At 38.2% G+C, this 25,744-nt stretch overlaps 1 protein-coding gene across 6 annotated transcripts in view; it reads left to right on the top strand.

Moving 5' to 3' along the window:
* The first annotated feature begins 5,012 nt into the window (after positions 1-5,012).
* The window catches only part of ATP8A1 (ATPase phospholipid transporting 8A1), a 100,879-nt gene continuing 80,147 nt past the window's right edge, over positions 5,013-25,744 (top strand). Inside the window, exons 1-8 of one of the 6 annotated variants that reach the window (XM_038134320.1) lie at positions 5,013-5,411; positions 11,405-11,519; positions 12,720-12,819; positions 13,524-13,622; positions 16,647-16,692; positions 20,574-20,614; positions 24,123-24,196; positions 25,634-25,703. In XM_038134320.1, coding sequence (XP_037990248.1) covers positions 5,363-5,411; positions 11,405-11,519; positions 12,720-12,819; positions 13,524-13,622; positions 16,647-16,692; positions 20,574-20,614; positions 24,123-24,196; positions 25,634-25,703 — 594 coding nt within the window. In that variant the 5' untranslated portion in view covers positions 5,013-5,362. Of the gene's footprint in view, positions 5,412-11,404; positions 11,520-12,719; positions 12,820-13,523; positions 13,623-16,646; positions 16,693-20,573; positions 20,615-21,506; positions 21,581-24,122; positions 24,197-25,633; positions 25,704-25,744 lie in introns of those variants that run through there. The other 5 variants (XM_038134321.1, XM_038134319.1, XM_038134322.1 and 2 more) reach the window with 5 other exon arrangements.

Raw genomic sequence — 25,744 nt, 5'->3', positions numbered from 1 at the left:
CATAACTTTTCAGGAACTTGCATGTCTGATGTAGGCCAAATGATGCAGCCACACAGTGTTACAGGATGCACACCAAAGAAGATGTTCTTGCAGACTTCCATTGCAAGCAACCATGAGTTTGGTTTTATCCTATGGAATTATATATCCGTGAGGTTTTTTTTTTTTCCTTTAGAGCCATGAATCTATAGGAGTGTAAAGAAAATTTGAGTATAGGATCTTCAGGCTCAGGTATGGAGTTTGATCTACAAAGAACAGGATATACAGATGTAGCATCTGTTACACTCTGGATCTGCCTGTTTCTGTTTGTCTGGGGTTTTCTTGCTTTCCTATGATTTGTTTATGCAGTCAGGTACTGCTACAGCAGCTGAGGGAGAAACTAACAGGAATGCCTTCACAGGTTTCTATAAATCAGCCTAGAGATTGAATTATTTAATGTGATTTGTGGCATGTTCCTTATGTCTAAATATCCACTTCAGGGTGTTGAGGTTTCTTTTATTAATATGTTTTGCCTCAGAAAAGGAGAAGTTTTGTATTTCATAATCATAATGGATACGATCAACATAAATTTACACCGGCTTGTATGAAAAAAGCACATGCTATAATAAAAATTTCACAGATGTAACATGTCAGCAAACAGAAGATTTGCTGTTTTCTGTTACACTACCAAAATAACTATCAAGAATTTCACTAGAAATATTTGAAATATCTGCAAAGTCAAATATTTTTTAAAAACTTGGAGATCTATTTATCTGAGAAGATAAAACCTAACATGAGAAACTCCAAAGTTTAGAAAACAATGAGCTAACATGTAATTTTGTAAATAAAACTAATTACCATTTTAATGATTTCAAGAAGAATTTTAAAGCACTTAATCTGATCTACTTATGGAATAATTAGCTTATGCTTAAACATATGTACAATAGATTTAAAAATCAGTACACAAAATCTGTAAGTATTAACCTTTCAGAGGGTCAAAGAAAGCAAAGAAAAAATAAGCTATTGCTCCACTGAGCACAGAACTAGTTGTCTTCAGCAATACCATCCATAGCCTTCTAGTAAATTACAGACCCACCTGATCTAAAATGGTTGCTTCCCTATACCTTTTTGAATTTTAGATGTAGTTATTTATAAAATTTCATTAGACACTTCCCATGCTATGGAAGTATCCTGTACATTCAATTACAAAACTAATGGTTCAGAATTATGAGAGTTTGAGATTAATTGCACAGCCACCAGTTGCTGCACTATCCTATGAAGCAGAAAAAGACATGTACCAGAAATCCTTCCCACAAAGTTCTGGAAAAGCAGCAAAAGTTACAGTATTAATTTTCCCTTCCACTACAGTATGAAACCTGGCCACTTATCAATACATCACAAAGGGAAACTGGACCCTGAAAATTCATATGAATTAATAGCATTACTGGGAAAATCTAGACTAAAATTTTATGTATGTCCAGTTTGTGAAAACTTGAAGCCTGCAGAACTAATTTATCCTGCTTTGTATATGCAGTCATTTTATATAGAGTATTTGTTACTCTGGTTGGCTACTACAGTGCACAGTTAGTATTTAAAAAAGAATGGAAACTTCTATATTTTCCAGTAAAGTAAGTGTTTATGCCATTTGCAAGAACAGATTTGAGTTGTCTATAGAACAGATTTAAGTAGTCTATACCCCTGAAAGCCATTACAGATGAAATGGTGGTGTAAGACTGGATCATCATTGCTCAGACAAATCATCAAACTATGGAATAGTGGAGGTGATATTTTTGACATATGTATAAATGTGTATCCTTTCACAATTTTATTTTACTAGCTCAACATTTTAGCTGTCATTTCAAGACATTTTATGTCTGAAATAACTTATTCTTCTCAATGAATATGCAATTTTTCTGCATATATTTCAAAAATGAGGCTTCTGTCATCTTTTGTTCCAAAAGGTAGGGTGTGCTAATAAATTAATGCTAATAAATTTCTATCTGTTCCACCAGAGCTTCTACATATTTCAAAATACACATTGAAATTGAAGAGAAAACACAATTAAGAGTGTCATCTAATCTTTAAAGCAGAATATAGGCATATTGTTTAATTTATAGCTGTGTTGGAAAGCAGACTGACTTGCTTCTGTTTTGCAGTCCTGTCATGTACATTCCAAACAAGTGATGATCCAAAGCTAAATATTGGATTCCCTAAATATAGAGCACATTTTCAAGTGCATAAACTAAGCATACTCTCAGCTTAAAAAGCTGCAGAAGCCTTTTCTGACCTGTTTGTATCAAAACAGGAAGGGTGGCATGTGGAGATGGAAACCTCTTGAGTAACACAGGTTCCATTTACATAGAAGAGGTGAAAGAATGGAGCTCACACAGTTTTTGTCTTCCAAAGGAAAGAAATAAATACAAGGCCCAGCTGGTTTTGCTCGCAGATCATGTGGAGGAAATGTAGAAGAAATAGACAGTACTGTGCTTCTCCTGGAGTAATGTTGCAAGTGGATGGGGAGAGTTAGGAAATATAGCAGCTAAATTTCATTTATTTGCATGACATCTGGATGAACTGTCTGTTGTGTAACTAAATGGTTAAACATGTTTATCTTACCATTGAGACTTTGTAGAATAAAAACTGGAAAAATGGAGAATTTCTTAACTGATGGCAAGATTTAAAAAACCTTACTCATTCTTTCAGATATTACTCATGCTATAACTTCAAAAAAGGCTTTTTTCTTAAAAAAAAAAAAAAAAAAACAAAAAAAAAAAACCAACTTTTAAGCTTTCATAGTAACTCAGAGTACACAAAAGTATACCAAGATTAAGGCTAGTAATTTTTTTGCTGCACTGTTTTGTGAGGTGGATAGTAGCCTTATTTGTAAAGTAACTATTCACAATTTTAAATAACACTTGGCAGCATTGTTATAGTATCTTCTGTTCTCAAGAGGGTACACTTTCAGCTGCCCAAAGGTATCAGTAATAAGCACCATTTGCCAGGGATATTACAGCCAAAAATCTCAGTTTAGACACAAAACAGCATCCAAATGTGGATTTAAGTGACAATCCTATTTGTCACCAGCACTGCAGTAATTTGGGGGGAAATGCATGTTGACTGGCATGTATATTGATTTATAGTGAATTTCACAATTTCATTGCAGCCTTTTAACAATAGTGAAGCTGCTAGAAATTGCAAACCACCACTCCCACCCCCCTCAAAATTCTCTTTCCCAAAAGGGCCCTATTGATGCTGGGAGGCTTATATATATATATATATATATATGTTGAGTCCCCTAAATGACTGCTTCAGTCAGGCTTCAATGGAATCTCAAGAAAACTAGAAGCTGTTTCTTGTCAAAAGTAATTTGCACCAGCCAAGGCTGCCCACGGCTGACTGACCCACACTGAGTATTTCTTAAAACTGGGTGAGCAATGCATGCTGTATCCAGGCATTTTGTTTTACCAGAAAAATGCATGAAGAGGCATTTTTCTACAATCCTGGTTTCTGGTGCAGAAAAGAAAGAAAAAAATCAAAACCCACAAAAACACAAACAACCCACACAGATTGCTACATAGGCTGATGCAGAAGAGCATTCCCTTTAGAAGGATACACTATAGCAGGTTTTCTGACCTGTGACTTGAAAGAAATCCACAGTATTTATTTCTTAATGCAGTCTTCTCTGAAGCAAAGTATCCCTCTTCCTTGATATCTGAGCTCAGCATTTAAGAAAAACCAAATTCTTAGTTCACTTTCCTCCATGAATGAAGCACTGCTTCATAGAATGATAAAATCATTAATGCTGAGAAGGACCTCTAAGACCATTGAGTCCAACCATTAACACAATACTGCCAGGTCCATCACTAAACCCTAAGCACCAACAACATCAACATGTTTTGTTTGATCCATTTACAGAGATTAAATTTATACCATTTTATCAAATATTCATTCTTTTGCTGTCAAGAAAGACTATCTACATCTCTTATTTTCTTACAGCGGGTGTATATGCTCTGTAATGAAAACAGCAGCAATCCTACATCTGTAATCTGTGCTATGTACTTTCTTGAGAACACAATGGTGGCCTTTAGGGGACACGTCAGCCTCAAATCCTCTCAAGATTCATGAGACAATAGTAGCTTTATTCCATGCCATCATCCTCTAGGCAGCCAGTATGCTTTACGCCTGACTGAAACAGATGCAGGACATAATTATGCCGAGTAGACCTGCCTCCAAATCCCATCACCTTTCCTATTTTCTTCTGCATCCTGTTTTTACTGAGGCTGTTTTTGACGGAGGCACGGGGACAGCATGCGGCAGCCGCACTGCTCAGCCTGTTGCCGTCACCCCGGTGTCACGAAGCGAAAGTGCTGCTGCTGCTTCCGCCCGAGGCATCTGCGCCTGGGACCTCCTTCCCAACAGCCCACACGAGAGCAGCGCTTGGATTCACACTGACTCACGGCTGTCAAGCTGCGGCATCCTGACTGAGATTAAAAATAAAAAGTCGGGCGAGAGTTTGAAGGCTGCCTGTCAAACAGAGCGTGGCACAAACACTCTCCTAGCCTGAATGAAGGCTATGGAACACCGTTTCAATTCCCTCTCCGGATGAACGCCTCCCGGCCCCTACCGCGCCCCTCGCTCCATATACACCTCGCTCAGCAGCGTACGACACCGAGGGAGGGAGGGAGGGAGCCGGGGAGTCCGCTCCGCACATAACCACGGCTGAGCAGCTCTGCCCCCCGCCCCTGCCCCCCGGCAGGGCCACCGGGCTACACACGCCTGGCGAGGCCCCGCTCCCCCCGCCTGGCCCCCGGCACTCCCCGCCCCGGCCACGGGTGCCGCCCGCCGCGGCTGCCGGAGACACCGGGCGACCTTGCCCGGGGCTTCCCCCGCCCGCCCCCAGTGCCGGGCAGCGGCCCAGGGCTCGGCGCGTTCCATTCCCCCCGCGTCACGGGGTGGGGGGCGCATCGGAAGCCCTTCGCTCGCTCCAGAGGAGGGACACACACCGCCCTAGTGCCGGTGCCCGGTTAGGCGCGGTGACCCGACAAGCCCGAGCCCGGGGGACAGGGAGATAGCGGCGGGACGCCTCGGGACAGGGAGGCGCGGGGGGAGGGCGGAGTTGGTAGGTTCCGGAGGGGGCCGGCGAGTGCGGAGAGCGGGCGCGCCGCGGCTGTCAGTGAGCAGCGGCGGCGCCAGCGGGGACGGGCGCAGCCGGAGTGAGGCGCTGCCTCGGGTTGCCGGAGCTGCCGCCTCGGGCTGCCGGGGGAGCCGCCGCCGTCGGGACCCGCCGCCGTCTCCCCGGGCCTCGCAGCGGCGCAGGGCGCGCTCCGGCGCGCGGCAGGTGCAGGGCGCGCCGTTGGACGGAGGCGGCCGCGCCGCCGCCCCGGCGATGCCGACGGTGCAGAAAACGGTGTCCGAGATCCGCTCCCGCGCAGAGGGTAAGAGCTGCCCGCCTCTCCGCGCCCGCAGGGAGGTACGGGGGAGCCCGGCTGGCGTTCCGGCGCGGAGCCGCGGCGGGGTCTGCGCCGCTGGCCGGGAGGGGGCGGTGGGAGCCGGTGTCGCGCCTTCTCCGCGCTCCTCACCCCCGTCTCCTCACCCCCGTCTCCTCACTCCCGCCCCCGGCGGGGCTGCGGCGGCAGCGACCCCAGCCTGGGGCGTGAGCGGTGCCGGTGTCCTCAGGGAGGCCTCGTATTTACGGGTGTCTGTACCGGTGAGCCCCGGGCAGCGTTTTGCCCCTCAGCCATGGCAGCGGTGGTTTCGTTTTCCCCGTGGTGGGTGGCTGCTCGGCCCGCCGGCCCCAGGCGGCAGCGGGGGCTCATGGCCTGGGCTCCTCGGCCCAGGAATAAGCCGGAATCCCTCTTTTGTGTGTAACATGTACGTGTGCGCTGATCACCAGAAATAAGCGTTTCTGATACACGGCTTGTGCCCGGAAGCTTCGGATAGCGCTGAAGTCTCGTGCCTAAGTGGATTTGTTTAACCTCAGGTAACGTGTCAGTAGCTGCCTTGTGAAAAGAATCATTCCTGTGGAATCACATTACTATAAGGTTTATTTTATGCAAAAGTAACATTTGAAATCGTGGGCCCCAAAGCAGCAGTATGTTGGGGCTGCCTATGATTTTTGGTTGCTGTAGGTAACAATAACAATGTTCTAGTAACAGCATAAGAAGTATTGAGGCAATTATGCTGGATTTATCCCCTTGTCTGAAAGCTTCCTTGCTTAAACCATATATCCCTTGCTTAAACAATATATCCAGTTGATTTTTTTTTTTTTTTGGCTTTGTTGTGCTTTGTTTGGTATAGGGAGGCAGAAACTTCCTCCCTGTATATGTTTTCCTTCTTCCAAACAAAGAATATTTTATTTAACTTTTGTGCAAGGAAAAGCACAAAGTATCATAGATTAGAAGTGGGCTGTTAGATTGATGTTCTTTTCTAGTGTTACATGTTTATGCTTTCCTCCACCAAAAGTAGGTTTGTAGGAGGTCTGGCTCTGCCTCTACATAGGAAATGTTAGTGGCAAGGAAATAGAAGTATCTTCCTAAGAGAAAGGGAGAAAGTGCATCCTTTCAGGAACACTTCTGAAATGTGTTTACTACCAGAGCAGTCCTGTATACTCATAGTGATTAGTAGATGCATATAGTAAGTCTAGTTAAACGTCCAGCTTTTCAGTGCTTGATTTCAATTCCTTTTCACTTACCCTTGTGCCAGACAATTGGTTTTCACTGCAAGCTGAGCATTGCATAAATAAATTGGGAAAATTTATGCTCTCTTTAAAATTATCTAATTCCAGAACTCTTAATGGTTATTAACGGAATGAATGTGGTGTTCCCTAAAGGCTATCTAAGATTTACAATTGCAATAAAAGGAAAAAACAAGTCTGGTTTATTTTTCAAGGTTGAATGACTGTGAAGCAGTTAAATACTGGGTTTAAGAAGCTTATCAAAACCACCTTTTTAGGATTGACAGTAGGTATAAAGCATCTTTTAAGAAACTTAACTTTTGCAAAATGACGTGATGGTTTTTTTCATTATACCAGTCGAGCTGATTCTATATGACTCATACTGTACTTTATTATATATATAGTACTACTCAAAAAAATTTGAAATCTGTTTTCTTAGTCTTATATTAATGTGACACTAATTAATTTGATCTGTAGTTAGTCTTGTTTAGATACAATTCACAATGAAACCAACATTAATTAGTCTCTTTTTTTTTCTTTTTGAGATGAGTGCTTCCAAGTCCAGTTACTCCATACATTTAGACTACTTAGTTGCCATTTCTTAACAGCTCTTTATAAATGCTACTGTTTTCTGAAACAGAGAACTCCAGCACTCTGCCATGTATTTGACAGGGACATAAAGGAACTGTCAAACCCTAGTTCTGGCAACAATCCAAGTCTCTTAGATAAGCACTATGCCAAGTGATGATAAAGCTTCTTTCAGAGAATTCCGCCAAAGTCTTACCCCAGTGCAGAGATGTTACTGGCAGGTCCCTCTGTGTTCTTGGAACACTGGTAATACTGTAATCACAAACAAAAGCTTCCATGACTTCTGTCATGGTGTGGACCATTCCTTAGCCTAAGACTTGTGGGGGTCTGACAGACAGGATTACTTGCCTTATTCTAGAATTTTTGTATTGTATCTTTGGGCTTAAAATCTCACTTTTCTCTCCTGTCACTGCAGCAAGTAATTCCTGCTTCAGAGACCTTTTGCATGGATCATGAACTACCTTACCAGGCTGGACTGTCTTGAACACCATCTCAGAAAGAACAAAGCTCTCTCTCACATGAAGAGATAGTGATAATTTTATTAGAAAAAATCAAATGTTGAGCTCAGATGAAACATACCGAATCAGAACTCTCAGAATGATGTGTACATGTAGCATTCCCAAGAAGTGGTCAACAGTTGCAACGAAGAATTGACGCTGCAGTCTGTAAATTAATGCAGAATAAAAATTGTAGGTGTTTTAGAGTCTGTAAGCCAACATGTTACCTGCATAGAGAAAATAATTTGACCAAAAATGAACTACTGATTTTTTGCCGTTCTTCCAAACCTCTACAAATTCTTCATGGCTGATGAAGGATAACCAAGCATGCTTATAACCATGTTTTAATAGATTTTTGTGTCTGTTATCCTGTTGCAAGAAATAGGTACTGCTTACCATTCTGAAGTGATATGTGTATCAATAAAGTCCCTCTCAAGGCACAGAAGATCTGGCCCTCCTAAACAAATATAGGAAATTGGTGTCATGTATTCTGCAATTGCAAAACACAAGGGAATCTTTGAGTAGTGTGGCCTACATAAAGCTTTATTAAATACAGTAACTAACTGTGGTTATTTTAGCTATATATAGCTTCACAGTTAATATATGCATCTATTAAATAATATGAAATTGGATCATTCAAGTAATTCTATTTCTTTTCAGAGGTTCTGGGAAAGTGGAATTATTCTTCTCAAGTCTTATTAGGGTTCTCTGAAGATTGAAATATTAATCCTTTTCCTCTCTGTGTTGGTGGAGTTCAGTGAACTATATTAAGTCATTGAGAAAGGGTAGAGAGTTGAGGTGCCATAATGCTGCCTACCAAAAGTAGTAGGTAATAAGTAGTTCTTGTTGGTGTTCCTGTACAAAATCTAGGTGAAGCTAATCTGGGGTAAGATGAGATGAAGACAGAATGTATTTTGAAATTCTGTGGTGGTCATCAGATTGTCTTCAGTAGACTATCGGATTTTGTAGTGTCTAATATATCCTTAGGTATTTCTGCTTGTGGTCTTTAGGACTATATAACATTTTACCAGATTTACTGATCATTGTAGTCACTTGTGTCTGTAGTCACTTGTGTAGTCACTTGTGTCTAACATTTTACCAGATTTACTGATCATTGTAGTCACTTGTGTCTGGGGTTTATTTCTGCCAAGTGTGTTTTGATCCGTGTTTCACTACAGGGAAAAATCCTGGTTTAGTTCTAGACAGGCTTGGCCATCTCAGTGATACCAGCAGGTTCAAGCAGGTCATTTAAATTTCCTTCTGTGCTCCGACTCCTTGGAACAACAGACTGATGGGTCAGGTTCCCAGTGCCTATTTTGTCACTGAAAGTCTGTCATGGCTTTGCAACAAATAATTCTGAAGACACTTTCTTTTTCATAGTGATTCCATCTTTGAGCTATGCCACATGCTTCAGAAATAAGAGCTAGCAAACAGACTATTCTGGCATTGGCAGGGATAGACTTAGTTTTCTTCCTAGCAGCAGATACAATGCTGTGTTTTGGATTTAGGATGAGAATAATGTTGATAACACCCTGATGTTCCAATTGTTTCTGAGCAGCACTTACGCTAAATCGAGGACTTGTCAGCATCTCATACTGCCCTGCTAGGGAGGAGGCTGGAAATTGAAAAGGTTAAGGAGGGGACACAGCCAGGGCAGTTGCCTCCCAGCTGACCACAGGGATATCCCAGACCTTTTGGTATTATGCTGAAAAAATAGCAAAACTTGGGGAGAGTTGGCAGGGAGCTGGCAGCCTGCTCAGGGACTGGATGGACATTGGTCAGGGGTTGGTGAGCAATTGTGCGTTTCTTGTTTTTTCTATATTCTTTTATCATGATTTTCCCTTCTTTTTCTGGCCCATTAAGCCGTTTTTATCTTTGCCCATGAGTTTTACCTTTTTTTTCTGATTCTCTGCCCCAGCACTTGGGGTAAGCAAGTGAGTAACTATGTGATGTTTAGCTGCCTGCCAGGTTAAACCACAGCACTTAGTTGTATAAGAGGTTCTTGGCTACAGCATCAGCTTTCAAAGGTTTTGAAAGCTCTACTTAGAGAATAAAAAACCAAAAATTTCTGATGAAGAGGAGTATATTAAAATCCTTTTTGCAATTTGGTTGAGGGTTTTCTTTCCTTCCTTTTATTTTCATATTGTAATATATGTGTATGTAACATTACAATCTTGTAATGAAAATGAGACTGTTTTAAGGAATGAAAGCTGAAAGTCTTAAACTACCCTACCTAAAGGAAAAATTAGGGGTATGGAATTTACTGTTGTTGTTTTACTAATACAGAAACTTTTACATCAAGACTAGTTTAGGAGAAGTCCCTGCAAATACTGAGTGTTTGAAGAGAGATGCTTCTTCCATATTTGTTGTTGGATCAAGATATGGTCTTCAGTGGGTGCTCTTGTTGAAAGAAGCTCTAATTAGATTGGGGGCTGTGTTTATTTGTTTCATTGGTTACTTATTTATTTGCAATTTGTTGTTATTGGAGATGTTGTGATTTTTTCGCTGGGTTAGGCTGCCAAATGAGTCTGCGTGGTTCCTTGAGTGTTTTGTTGGCACCTGTTAAGATGGGCCAGTCTGTTAGGCTGGCTGTCCTTCTTCTGAAGAGACTTCTTGAGATAAATACTGATGTTTGAATGTGTGTGCCTTTCATTGGGCAAGGAAGGAAATAGAGAAATTGCAGAGGGTGAATGTAGTAATGGGGGTTTCCTGTATCATAACAGAGCCTGTGAATTATGAATAGGAAATGGGATGGAATAAAAAGTTTCTGCTGAGCCTTTTCTCAGTGTGGAGACTTGACCTTGCAAAGTAGTGTCTGAACTGTATTTTGAATAGGTAAGAAGCAGTATACTGGGCCAGTGGATTGGCGAATAGCTTGGGTTTTGTCTAATGTGTTTGCAAGCATTTATAGGACATGCTAGAAATAAGCATTAAGTTTTCATGTACAGCCCTAATTATCCTTGACATGCTATCCATTCTGATGTATTCAGTTGCATTATAACATAGGGGATTTCAGTGTATTTTCCTCATTCTGATACAGAATGAATAGTGTATATTTAACAAGCAACTACATACGCACATTATTGCTAGCATGTTAAAACTTTATGATGACTGATTTATGCTATACCTGTTGGTACTTTACAAGCTCCAGCCTGAAGAATGTTTAGGCCTGTTGTCGGCAATGTAGTGGCTGACTGATTGGCAAAACATTAGTGAAAAGCCTTGGGAGAGAAGAATACATTGGTGTCCCCTTTTACAGTTGAAAGCTGGGATGCAGGCTGGCGCAAGATTCCTCATAGTCCATAGAAGAATATACAGAAAGCTCAACTTTCACTGACTAGTGGAGGCAGGTGCTAGGAATGTCAGTGAGTCTAATAAAACTATTTCCAATTAAGCACAACACAAAATTAACAATATACTGATGCCACTTCTCTGGGAATAATCTGGCTAGTGTTTGAAAGAAAATCTGGACCAAGTGAAGGAATCTCATTAACCAATGAGACCAACCAATTAAGATTAACCAACTTAATGGCCTTGACTTCCAATGATGTGAGAAATGCAAATACATTGAATTCGCATGCACAATAAATGTCCTTTTTGTCTCATGAAGTGCCTTGAATCTTGTGTAAGTAAATCTATTTATATGGAAAATCATGCTGTGTTTTTACAGGCTATGAGAAGACAGAGGATGTTTCAGAGAAAACTTCCCTAGCTGATCAAGAGGAAGTGAGAACTATATTCATCAATCAGCCCCAGCTAACCAAATTCTGCAATAATCACGTCAGGTATTAACAAAAACACTAGAACATTGCATGCTGAATAGCAAAATTGAAAAGGTTTCATTTATTCTACTTCTGTCATTTCTACTGGCCACCAATGACAGTCTCAGGAACTGGAGGGAGGAATGAAGTGAGATGAGGAGACAAGTAAGCTGTTTCAGCTGAAAACCTGACCTTCTGAACTTTCAAGAATGGAGTGGGGAAGATATAGCTGCTTTATGGCTGTACCATCAGTGTTTCCCTAAAGGATGGATTTGTTCTTCAGGTTTCAGTTCAGTTCATCTTTGAACCTGTTCCTGGCAGCTGAATGCTGATGCAGATGTACTGCACTTGAGCTCAGCATGGTTTGTGCTTTGGAAACACTTGGCTTTTTCAATCAGCCAGTTACAAAGATGCTGTGGTTGCCTGTGAGACTAGTTTTCGGTTTCAGGTTCAGGCTTTAGGGACTTTGTTGATGGTTTATGCTGGGCTTGTTTGCTTTTGATGAATTTTAAGTCATACAGTAAATACTCGTAAGTAATGTGTGTTTAGATCTGATAACATCCTCACTCCTGTTGTTGAAATTCAAAGGAAGTGAACAGCAAAGATACCTCTGTCCCAAGTAGGTGTGTTTTCTGAATGTACATTTGATAATGTGCAGAAATTTTGTAGACATTGAGAATAATGTGGGGGGATTCTCCATGTCCTTGAGAAACTTTATAAGCTGTTTCTTGGTGTATACAACTTCGCCTTCTGTCTTTTGCTTGCTTACAGAGTAGAGGGCTTTTGCAGTATGCATTCATTTCTCCCTTACATTGTCAGTTTTATGCAAGGTCAAAGTAAATATGCTTGACTTAAAAAGAAGTTAAAATATTCTTACAAGACTTTTGCTTAGAAGTTTTTGGCATGATTGTTTTTGCATATATTGTTTTAGAACCTTAGATGGTTGGTAGTCTGTTCTTAGATGTAAACAGATGTAAAAGGCTGACAAGAGAGATGGGAGCTCAAACATTTTGTGAGGATGGCTTAGCAGAGATTGTTTTGCTAGGATAAATTTTATTCTCTTCTTCCAGCCTAGCAAAAGCGCACTTAATGTCCAGTATTTATCAGTTTAGAATCAAAAAGCAAACTGTTGTGTTTGAAAGCTTGTATAACTGAGAGGGAAAGAATATTTGAAGAAATTTTTGTTCTGTAATAATAGCATGTGTTTTTGTCTCTTCCTCTCAGCACTGCAAAGTACAACATAATCACATTCCTGCCAAGGTTCCTTTATTCCCAGTTCAGAAGAGCTGCTAATGCATTCTTTCTTTTTATTGCATTGCTTCAGGTAAGATCAACAATAGGATTCTAATGTTTCAAACTTGTTAAGAGACCATTTATATTATAGACAGAGGTACTGAGATACTTGAGGTTGCTGTACTGTTCTTTCAAGCTAGCTGGCCTATCAGAACAGCTGTATCGTGTAGCCATATCTTAAATAAAATGCTTGGGTTTGTGGCTTTCTTGCTCCTTGGAGATAACAAAATGCACACAAATATTTTTCTGTAAAACAGTTCAAGTATAGCTGAAATTCTGTTGGGTCAAAAAGACTTGTGAGAAGAAAATTCCATTTAAAAATATCTGGCATACACAGAAAACTGTTACCTGTAGTTGGCATTTCTTCTAAAGGGTAATGTCTAAAAATATACTGAGCTATATGAACAAAAATCTAAATTGGAAAGTTTAGTTATATTTTATAAATGCGTATTTTAATTCAATTTGAAACACAGAAAAGGAAGGTGAATATTCTGCAAACACTAAAACCTTTGGAAATAGTACCATTGAACACTATACTGCTTAAAGTGCAGATGTTCTTTTATTGTATCAGCTGCTTTTGAATCGAAGACTATAAAGCTCTCTTGGGAATAATTAACACCGTGTCTAAAAAATGAATTCACATGGTATTATTTGCACATAAAGTACTGTTTCTTGTATTAAAAATGTTTTCAAGCAGCAATGCAAAATATTTTTTTATCTCTCTTTTTTTAACAGCAAATACCAGATGTATCACCAACAGGCCGCTACACAACATTGGTTCCTCTCTTATTTATTTTAGCTGTAGCTGCAGTGAAGGAGATAATAGAGGATATAGTAAGTATTTAATAGCAATATTTTGTAAACAGCGATCATATTTTTCATTTATAATATTACAAAAATGTTTCCCAGTTGTCAAATCCACGTCCAAGCATTTGATGCACCTCTTTATTTCTAATGTTCCATGCATAAAATCCTTAGTTTCACTGTTGGGACTTTTCATGGGTTTTTTTAAACAAGTTGGGAATAGGCCTTTTCAGGTTTTTTTCCTGTTGTTTCAGTCCAGTGCAATTAACTGTTTGCATTTCCTAAATGCTAGCATTTTCCTGGTGCTAAGTGTGATCTGCTGACTCCTGATGTTCAGGAACTGACATAGAATTGGTCCTTGTTAGGCACATATGCTAGGCTTTCCTAGGCTCTTTCTAGTCACTGTCTGTGGTAGTGGTTGTTTTGCTTTCTTCTTGCATTGAAAGAAAACGTTAAAAGAGGTGGGACATTGTCAACACAGAAGCATCCATTCTGATTTGTTTTGTATTGAGGGAGAGAAAGGAATTTCAGTCTCTGTTTCACTTCATTCAAAAGATGGGGTTTTCTGAGTATCTTCTTGCCCTCTCTTCACTAAAACTTTATGATAGAAACCTGTCTCTCTAACTTGCTTAAAATTATTGAGTCTTTTAATTGATGTCTTTTGTAATGTAATCTTTTGTAAAGTAATCTTATCTATTTACAAATCACTCAATGTGCTAAGAATTTCTTTATCTGCTTTTTTTTTTATTTTAGTTCTGCAGGTATGTTAGGAGGACAAGACGTTAGATATGTAATGATACAGCAGTGTCTTGTCCGCTAGATGAGTGGTGTTCCTGTTTGTGGGCTCTTCTCTTTGAGTTTTGGAAAGGGCTGCAGGTAGTGTAGTCTTTCCTGGCACTCAATAGTAAGCTGACTGGGAGCACCAGATTTATTGTGTTTGAGCAGAATTACAATGTATATGCAGAAATATGATCAAGGGGAGGAGTGTTGAGATGCAAAGGAGGTTTGGAATGGAAAGTGGTTGGTCCCATGCTGCCTTTATTGATTGGTTTTCTCCTCAGTTACCTTTGTGAATGGATGGTGGGCAAGATATTGGCTCCCTAGGTTGTATGAAGCGCCTAGATCACAGAGTTAAGTGGTCCTGCTAGACACAATGAGATTTACATTAAATATTTTTCCTCTGTTCCTTCTAGTTTTTTCTGCCTTATAGTCAGCTTCTCCTTAAATGCCTCCTAAATGTTACTTTTTCTTTACATAAACAAAACCCCTTTAAAAAAAGCCATAAAATCAATTCATGTTCTTCTAGATATTTTTAACCATTCTGCTGTTAATGCTTACAGACTTACACCATCTGTCTGTGTCTAGGCAAATATAAAGCTGAATCTGCTGCTGCTAATGTACAAAGTGTCCTTTTTAAAATTATCTCATCCAGTCACTTTTCTTTTGTTATTTATTTCTACCATTTGCTCTTTGTAACTTGAAGTGTACAGTTTGATGTGGCGGGGGAGAAAGACAGGGATCATGTGTAGTGGGTTTTGCATATACCAGTTAAATAAAGTTCTCATTACCAAATGCTGCAGAGATACCTAAAACCAATACAGCTGTACCATTGTTTTGCTGAGAAAGCTGATCACTTTCCGCATAGTAAAATATTCAGTGTTTTCCCTTAACCATTAATTTTCATTATGTCTCAGCTTTTTACACAGTGAAATATCTAGGATCTCCATGAATTGTAATCTTCATCTAATATTAAAGCTTTTGGATGGGAACCTTGTATACTGATAATAGTAAATACACTTGTCAAAATAATACTTTTAGCTCAAGAACCAAATGTTTGTCTTTCTGGAATGAAATACCAAGAGAAAGATGTTAACTGACGATCCTATTGATGATCAGCGTGTGTTTTCCATATATGTTTCAAAGGTGCTAGCAGGATTCATGACATGAAGTGTTAGATTGTCAGCTGTTTCCAAGATTTTCACTGGCACACCTCAGAAAGCACTGGATATTAACCTTTTCAAAATGGAGGAGATTCACTCTATGGGCAAATACACATCTGCTATGGTCAAGTTAGGCTTTCCCTTTGATCAAAGATTATTTATCTATACAGTCAGCCATCTTTTTGAAAGGGGAATCTGCTGGTTATCTATGAAAATCTAGTAAAAAATAATATTTCAATTTTGCAAAGATACAAACCTTTTAAGAGCTGCTAGCTCAGGGTCAAATCAACATTTATTGGCAATAAATCACTCAAGTATCTTGACCTATTTTTCTTCCATTTTACACGATTGCTTCTGATTTTGTTTGTATCACAAAGGCATGAATTCTGAACATCTGTTTAAAAAGTGTACCTAAACCAGTTAATTCTACTTAAATTAATTTTCTAAAACATGTTCCTGCTCAGGAAAAACTGAGTTCATGAATCCTAAATAATGTGTTTAAACTAGTACTCTCCTAAGCTTTTTGTGTCTGAGTTTGGTCATACCTTGAAAATGCTGGCTGTTAATAGCTGTATCAAAATATTACTGTCAAAAGATGTTTCACAGCTATATTAAAACTGAGGGGCATCATTGCCTCTGTGGGGGGGTGTGCTGTTGATTTTTTGTTTGTCTGTTACTGTTGTTGAAGTCTGCAGGCAGCTCTGTAGAAGTGGAGTCATTATGTTTACACAGTCATTGCCTGACTTCAGATGTCTGTATGAAACCCTCAGATGAAGAATTGTTCCATGATCTTTGCTGTGGTAGAGTCATCTCTCAGTTCCAGGAACGGGCAAAGTTAGGTATTGAAATGCGCCAGTTCCTTATGTAAGGAACTTGTCCAGATAGAGATTGCCCACATAAAAGGATATTTTAGTACAGTACAATTAGCCTGGAACTGGATGTGAATTTTCCTGGTGTTCATAACTATGCAAGTAATTAATAGTCCTGTTTAAATACTTACGTGGTTTATTGAATAGATCAGTAGGAAGGGCTAATAGATGGGCTTTTTATTAGAAGTATGAAAGCTTTCTCTTATCAACAAAAGTCTTTAACCACTCTGCATTTTTTAATTTAGAAAAGACATAAAGCCGATAATGCGGTGAACAAGAAACAAACTCAAGGTAGGAAATTTTTTTAACCTTTTTTTGGTGGGGGGGTTGTTGAATTTTTCTGCATGGTAGTAATACAACTTGAACTGCTGACATAATTGAGTGGGAAATCACATGCTCAGTTACTTCAAAACTTATAGTGTAAACAGTTGAACTAATAATTTGCAGTGATGTTAGCCCCAGGAAATGGAATATGTTCTAGATTAAGGTTGTGAGCTTCCTAAGAAACTTGAGCATTTATTCATTTAGCACAGGTTATGCTGTGACTATTAGAAGATCGTAATCACCTGTAAATTTATTGGTCCTGCATTATAATTAAAAGTCTGTATTTCTGAGTACAAATACAATTTTTTTCAGCCAGCAATAGGAAGGAAGCATCAAACAATAGAACTGTCTTTCTATGCTGCTTCAAAACTGTGGATAAAGACTAATGGAGTTATTTTGGGTTTGATTTGTTGGGGTTTTTTTATTAAATCAATGTACCAATTTGATTAGAAATTGTGAGATACTTATCCAGTATCCAAAATATTGGCATGTGTTTTTTTTAATAGATTTTGATAAAGAAAAGTGGTATAAAACTGGGATTATTTTAGCTTAGAAAGTGAGGGAGATATTAGTACATCCTAAGCAGGTTTGTCAGGTAGTATGTCAAAGTTTAGGTTCCTGCTTTGCTGCTCTTCAGCTTTTTGTGTTACTTGTTCTGAGGTAGAACTCTCTTGATGGAATTAGTCCTGTTTTTATAAACTGGAGGAGGAATGAGTGTCATGTGAATTTGATTCCAGAAAATATGAAAACCACAAAGAGAAAAATCTTACATGGAATCCTTTTAAACAGATAATAAAAATAACTATTATTTTTTTAGGGTGAAATATAGTCATCACTTAAAGAATTTTGTAGCACTGCTAAATACTGGAAACATAAATTTTAGAGCCTACCTAAATTGTATGTAAACCTTTGCTGTAAAATTTAGGGGGACTGGGAGGGAAACTACTGAGCATGTAAAAACTACTGAGCTCAATAGCAGTTACGGAGAGATTAGAATAGGGAAACAAAACTATTGACTGAAATCACAGAAATAGAAATTTCCAGAGGCCTGGAGAAACAGATAACCTATTGGCAATACATAAAAAACAAAGGAAGACTTAATGCTTAATATCGACATCCAAAATTCTTTCATCAACCACTCATAACTTTTGAGATTACAAACAACAGTTTTGGTTGCAGTGAAATCTTAAAATGCCTTTTTAATTTTTTTTTTTGTCCACAGTGTACCAAGTTTTAATAGAAGCCTTGTTTTACTCTATTTTCTGACTCTTCTTCTTGGTTACCTCTCATCAGGGTCTTTGGTAACTGTTCCTAGGATTCCTGAATGTTCCATGCATGCAGAAGAATATCTGGGAAGTTAAATGTGTGATGAGGATAAATAAAATATTGCTCGCACTGAGAAACACATTTCTTAAGCTAATGCAGGATTCACATCTGTGCAGCATTGATCCCAGCATCCTGACAAATGCATTTTTAAAAGTATTGTCGAGTGCAAACTATTGTCAAAGCAATAATTAAAAAGTTAATCAGTTATGAGAAGTTATGGTACTCTTCTACTTTGTTTTCATGTATTCAGCAATTCTGTGACCCTGAAAAGCAGTGATGTGCATAGTACATTGGATGTGCAGCTCCACCTTTGGTTGCCTTTTAAACACACAGAATTGTTAGTGAAATGACATCTGCATGTGTGGATTCTGTATATAGGTCCTCATTCAACTTTCTGCTCCTTAATGATGATCTGTATCTCAGTCAGCCATAAGTAATTAACTTTTTAAAAGTTCACTATAAAAAAACCTTTTGCAAAGAATTTAGATGTATTAGGCTGCATTGGGGATAATTTTTTGTTGCCTCAGGCTGCATACATGTATGATAAGGAGGACACCATCAGACATTCTGACAGGTGAAATCTGCCATTTGTGTGGTGTGGTGAAGTAGCCTTCTGTAGGGCAGATTGAAAATGCTTTTGAAAATTAGTTGTTTGAGACAGCTGAAAAGTGGGAGATAAAAATGAGAAAGTCAGGCTGCAGAAGGCTTTATGGTGCAAGTTCTCTAACCATTATATAACAGGTGCATAACAACACCACTTCTTTTTTTGTTCTTGTAAGAAAATGGATTTAACTGAATGTTAGTGCATGTTAATTGTCCTTAAAAGCTTGCCAGATCAAGCTAGGGTTAGAGTACTCCTGAGCTTTCAGCATGTTTTCATGAGTCTGACTCATCTGTTTTTGAGCTGATTTTAACCAGTTTAACCAGCAAGAAACAAATCCAGAAAGAAAAAATGATAGTGTCCTTCCATGGAGTGGATTAAGCTGGCTCATCAAAGAGCCCAGCAAACCCTGGAGGTAGCATGCACAAAGCAGTGAGGGCACACACCTTGACATGGGGTGACAGCAGGACAGGACCTTCCCTCTGCAGCCAGAAGCCCCTTCTTACAAAGCCCCTGGCCGCATCTGGTGACATACTTCTATTTCAGACCTGCAGAACTCCAATGGCAGTTATTATACTGTAACTGTTTGTGAAATGTAGTTGTCTGGACTGCTGCAAGGTATATTTTTAATTCTTATCAGTTCTTTCATCTGATTGGTGCCATGGCCCCATCATTATTGCTGTATTATAAGCTGTGTTGCTGACACAAGGGGATGGAAATAGTTGGCAGCACAATTATCGAATGTCTTGGGTTCCTTAGGACAGTGTTGCAACCAATCACCATGCTGAATCTGTATTTTTACCAGTGGAGGGAAATGGTTTGTCAAAATAGATTTTGTATAATGATCAGCTGGTTGGTAAGGCAGTCATTGAAATAACTTGCTTGCTGTCAGAAAGAGAGACTGCCCCATCTAGCATTGCCCTGAGCATATGAGCACCAATAAATTTGGGGGAAGGAAGGTGAAGACTTACTAAGAAATTAAGTAATGATAGCAGATATCATTGAGATACACAAGAAGAGGAGTCAGTCTGGACAGAACCTCCGAGAAGACTTAAATCTAAGGCCATGTGTAGTCCCAGATTTTGATCCACTTTTTTGAAGTCAGCACACTCTTGTGTAAGAATTTGGTCCTGACTGGGAACTGAAGCTTCCTGATGGTTTGAAAGCTGGAAAACACAGTGGAAGGGAGCAATTTCTTAACATCATCTGAGTATCAATACATAGCAACATTTATATTTTTCTTTTTGCACATTCATCTTCAGTAACCATTATCTTTGTTATTCTCTGAAAATACAATCTTGGCAATTAACTGGCAACAAGGCATGGTTTTTGTATCATAATAGTAACACGTAAAACTAGAATAGTGGAATGTGGTTACAGTATTAATTGTTACTACCAGGAAAAAGCTATACTAAATACTACTCTAAATAGCATGGGGTATTTTCAGGATATTTTTGGAGAAGGTGACTGTAGTGGTCCTTAAGTTTTCTGATATGCCAATAACAACAGAAGAGATAAACTACAGTGAGCCTCCTGGTGCTTTTAATGAATATTGAATATATTCCTCTCATCCCCCCAATAATTTCAAAACTCTTTAACTTCAGAACTTTTTATTCCAATTACTGATTTATTTTGGAAAACACATTATCATAAAATCTATATCAGATTTATTTGATTCTCAAGCCCTGTAAAATGTTCTCATTGACTTTGTAATAAGATTCAATGGCACAAAACTGTTATCAAGAATATGTGCTACATATTTGAAATGCTTGATCTGAATTCATAGAAACAAGGCATGCTCTAAAATATTATGTAAATGAGATGTGTCTGTATGATTTTTCATAAGGAATCTAGCACATACCTGTATGCTGCAGTTAGATTGATGACTGGAAAAGTCTTTTTTTTTTTTCTTTTCTTTTAGTGCTACGAAATGGTGCATGGGAGATTGTCCACTGGGAAAAGGTGTGTGTCTTTATTGGTCACTTTTAGAGCATAATGCATATTTAATATTTGTTTTATTTCTCCATGTAATTGTTAATGATAAAAAATAACTAGTATTATGGGAAATGTATAATCTCTTGTATTTTATTTTTTCTTTGCTGATATTTGTCTCTCAAATCATACTTTGAAGTCAAGTCAGTTTTGATGGCATGAGTTCAAGCTGGTCAAGGTCAGTGGGAATAAGCTGAATAATATGATGGCTGTGGCAAAATTACTCACTTCCTTAGTATAATGTGGTTTGCCAAGCAGAAACTTCTTTATGGAAACTAGTTACTTCCTGTATTTGTTGAACTTCATCAGCTTAAGTCATGAGAATTTTAAGGGCGTACATGCAGTGGTTAGGAAGGAACTCTTAAAGGTATCTTTCAAGAACTAAATGTTATGCTGTCATCTAGTCACTTAGTTTTAATGGTTGCCATACCTGAAAACTTGAAGAAAATTTGACCCCCTGTAATTGTAGGCAAGGTTCAGATGAAATTGGCATATAAATTTGAAGAAGCAGGGATATAGTATGATGCAACAAAACTGTGGTCTTAGGTGAGATTAATTTCTTCTTTAACTCAACTTCAGTCTTTCAGTAAAGTATTTTACAAAACCAGCAAAATTAAAGACCTGCATAGAGAAAGCTATTAAAGATTAGGCTTATTTGGCTAATTAGGCTTATTAAAGATTAGATTTCCAAAGAATTGCAGTAACTTTTGACAGAACTCCAGCTGTACTTCTAACTTCTCTAAGTGTGTGAGTTTCTAACAGTCTTGCTAGCAAATTCAGCAGGTAAATATTTACTGTGCTTAAGACAAGGGTATAATACATTTTGTTTGAGACCATTAACCAATTCCCAGTTTTCTTTCAGGTAGATGTTGGAGATATAGTTATAATAAAAGGCAAAGAGTATATACCTGCTGACACTGTACTGCTCTCATCAAGGTAGAGATGCCCACTGATACTTAGAGTGTAGAGGCTGGTTTCTCTACCCTGCATTTATTTATTTATTTGTGATTGCTCCAAGGAAATAAAGAATAAACAAAAAGTGCTGCTGTTCTGAAGTGTAGTCTTGTGTTCATTTGGTCATTTATCATTTAAAGCAATGGTGTTTTTTTAAACTGTGACAATTGAAGTTTTGAAATTACACTGGCATTCAATTTACTCCTAAAATTGCGGTATGTTAATTTTGTTGTTGGATATAATACAAAAAAGGCTGGTTCTCTGTCTAAAAATTGGACCTCAACTGCCATATTTAGCCATGTTGGCTTTCTTATATGTACCCAACAAATTTCATCCCATAAGTAAATTGAAATTGATGTATTAGAGGGAACAGAAATGGTTTCTAAATTATATAGTCTCCAGTTTGATAATTGAATCAGGGAAAAAAGTGAACATGAGATGTGAATCATCAAATTAGTACTGTCTGAACACTCACTTTATTATCTAATATATATATATTATGAATAATTTCATCAGTTGGAAGCAAGACAATTTTTAGCATGTCATGCTGTGACCCTTTTTACATGGACAATCAGAGATTGTTTATCATCATTTCCTTGGACAGTTTTATTTAAGAAATCCACATCTTAAGAGGCAGATGCACGTTTTTCAACATCTATTTGATCAGGTCAACAGACAATGTAGTCTAAGAATCCTTTTTAATGGATTTTACCGAAATGTGAATGTATTGTAATTTTCTTTTCTGGCACAAGCAGAAGTGTTATGTGTATGACTATGATTTAGGTATAAATCGTCTATGACCCCACTAAAGTTAATTAATCTACTCATGCCTACAATTAATAAAGTTAGGATCCTGTGTATTTCTGTTGACAGACTGTGATATAGAGTAGTACATTATTTTTCTGTCTTCCATTATATCTCAAAATTAAGTGCAGCTGTTTCTAAAACACTTCCAATAAATTATTATCAAGTGTAAAGTAGCTCCCAGAAAATACTGTAAATTTCCCTCATAGTCTGTCTTCAGTGCAAGTGTTAGTCATAACTCAGCTTGCGTTGAGTGTCCTCTGTAATCCTTTTACTTCTGGACTTTGAGAAGCATTTACAAATTCTCCACCAAGATCTTTGCTTCTCCAGCGAGAACTTTGCAAGCAATACACCAAGCAGCAAGGACGCTTTTTCTCTTGGCCTGATAATAGCTTCTGTCATGCTAACCATAGTGTCTTGCAGGTGGAAGAGATTACATCCTCTCAGAGCAGCTTCTTCATAATCTTCCTGAGTGATCCCCTAAATTTGAGTCTATTCCTAGATGTCTTCACAGTTTTGCCCTTTCACTTTTGGAGGACATTGCATCACAGTTGTGGTTTACACACAGGAAAATACCAACTGCCTGAAAAGTCTACTTTGCAATCCTTGTACCCCTAAAGGAATCTTGTATCATGAGTTTACAGTGAAAGTAATAGTTGCTGCTACTGGACTTGGTCAGGACTGTTTCCACTTTGTTTAACCCCTCTTTAGTGCCCTTATTTGAACACACTATGTGTGTCCAGCTATGACCATTACTCACATTGAATTTTCCTGTCAGCTTTTCTTCTAGGACCCAGACTCTTTGAATCACAGTTGCTTTTCTAGGCCCAGTTCAGGCATTTCTTCCAGCTAAAAACATCTTCCCTAAATTACTAGGATCCTGTTCCAGCCTTGATTCCAGGAGAGAGCCCTGTACTACTACATGAGCTCTAATTCTGCCTGCATACTGGCGCATGCTCTCCTCCATCTCTCATCTCCATGCAGCCATGTTTCTTCTGGAAGATTCTCATCAATTTTGCTTTCAGGTTTTTATTGATGTCCAGCTACATTTTAGGTTCCAAAAGCAGTGTGGGTCTGTGGGCCTGATTTTATTTCAAACTAATAATACTGGATTTTTTTTACCAGCAATAGCAGTTTCTGGAGAAAAGGATGAACTAAATTATTTTAGGAAACTATAATTATAATCTCTTACAGTGAAGGACATAAACCTCTGAGATTGAATTCTGTATGGTTCTTGCTAGTTCAGTGTACACTGAAATTTGCAAAACTGGAAAAAATATGAAATAATTTTCAGCATGTCTGTGTAGAAAAGGTACTTGTTACCTGGTTTTTCAAAAAAGTTGGTGAAAAATTGGTTGTTGTGGCTTTTATTTTCTTAATTGATGTAAGGAGTGGCTGGAAACTTGTTGAGTTGAGAAATAAGCATAACACTTTTTTATGCTTGCATACAATATCAGCGTGTTCTGCAGCTTAAAGTTTGTGCCTTACAGTAAAATAAACCACTGGAGTAAAAAATGAAAGTGTTCTAGCTCTTTTCTTTCTGACCTGATTAAAATAGATTTTGAAAAAATGCCATCAGACATTTTAATTAACATGTATTGTTTGAATAATAATTTCAAACTCTGTCTTTTGTCTTTGTTCATTTGTTTTGTTTTGTTGTTGGTTTTTTTTCCTTGTCACTTATTTTTCTGTTCTAATCATTTCAAACTGGGATGTGTAGGTGGCAGTAGGGGAAGTAGTGAAAGTGACCAATGGGGAACATCTCCCAGCTGATCTCATCAGTCTGTCATCAAGGTTAGAATAAAGTAGTTGCACAGGATGTGTGTATGTGGGTCCTCATATACCAAATACGAATAACACTGCCATGTTGATAATCTTTGCTTTGCTATTCACCTTTCTCCAACAAAACCTACATATTTATAAAATTAGAAAGGGTTCTTTTATCAAATACAGATCATTAAAGTGAAAATACACAATAACACTTCAAGAAGTTAAAATTGTTTCACTCCCCTTGGATTTTACACTACCCCCATGAAATTTTATCAAACAAGTTGTCATTGAATAAACACAGTTAAACACCAGGTTGAATATATGTTTAAGAGGAATATACATGTTGCTACCAACTTGCTGTTCTCAGCAAAGAATATACTTTAACGTTGGTAGGACTGGTGGAGGACCCTCTGCACAAACTTGGATGTTGCACAATCTCTGCTGCATGTGGTGGCAAAAGCAGCATTGTTCTTGTGTACTGTGACAAAATGCATGTTTCTTAGACATGTCAGCTTTATGCTATTGTCTGCACTCTCACCACACTTTGTTTTTTCCCTAACCAATCAATGGGCCTGCCTTGATCTAACAGTAACTTACTTTGGAGGTCACTGTAATCTGCTGCAGTTCTTGCAACTAAGCATGTGTCTCACTTGAAATGTCTTTGCTGCCTTAGTTTGTTTTAAAAGTGCTTTACAAAAATGCCGTTTGGTTTTTATTGTTAACTAATAAAAATGTAAGAATTGTGAAAATGTCTTACACAGGTGGTTCCCTCCAAGCAGGCTAAATAATAGTTATTTATATTTTTAAAGAAGTTCGCCAAGAATAAAACAGTAGCCTGAATGTACCATATTATAATTTTTCCCATTTTAATGCTTTTACTTTACAAAATTGTGTCAAAATAACCAATTTAACATTATCCTGCAAATAATTTAAAATTAAATCACTTATGTGTAGTCACTTCTCCATTAATAAAAGAAATTTTGAAAATAATTGATGCTCGAATTTCATGCTAGAATGAAGGAAAACACTAGAAGCATTAAAGTGATGTAGCGAGTAAACCTTTTTCTTTTAAGTGTTACAGGGTTTTTATGACATATTTGATCATTTTCTGAATCAAAACTGTCTTTCTATCTTGTTTCTGTCTTAAACTCCTGCTGCCTGCTCTAGTAAGCACTACAAATGTGCTGCACTGTGCCCATATCATAATCTCACTTGTAAAGATAGAACACTTTTGCTGTGTGCAGTGATTTTATCAATGTTTCATTTAAGAAAATGGGCTTTGGCAAACTTCTCTGAAAATGTAAAGTACTGTTAGCTTTTATAGGTTTGGCTGTAAAATACTCTGGTTTTGAAGATTTGATAAGACAAACCTGTCTGCATAAATAAGTATTACAAGATTACAGGAAGTTTATGGATTCTGCTGTTATAATTTTGAATTCAGGACTTTTTTTCTCTTAATAGTGAACCACAAGCCATGTGCTACATTGAAACATCTAACTTAGATGGTGAGACAAACTTAAAAATTCGGCAGGTAGGAATTTAATTTTTTGGGAATATTGCTAATAAAATTTT

This window comes from Motacilla alba, chromosome 4 (genome assembly GCF_015832195.1).
Source record: "Motacilla alba alba isolate MOTALB_02 chromosome 4, Motacilla_alba_V1.0_pri, whole genome shotgun sequence".
In the NCBI taxonomy this organism is placed as follows: domain Eukaryota; kingdom Metazoa; phylum Chordata; class Aves; order Passeriformes; family Motacillidae; genus Motacilla; species Motacilla alba.
This window is presented reverse-complemented; position numbering and strand designations above follow the sequence as displayed.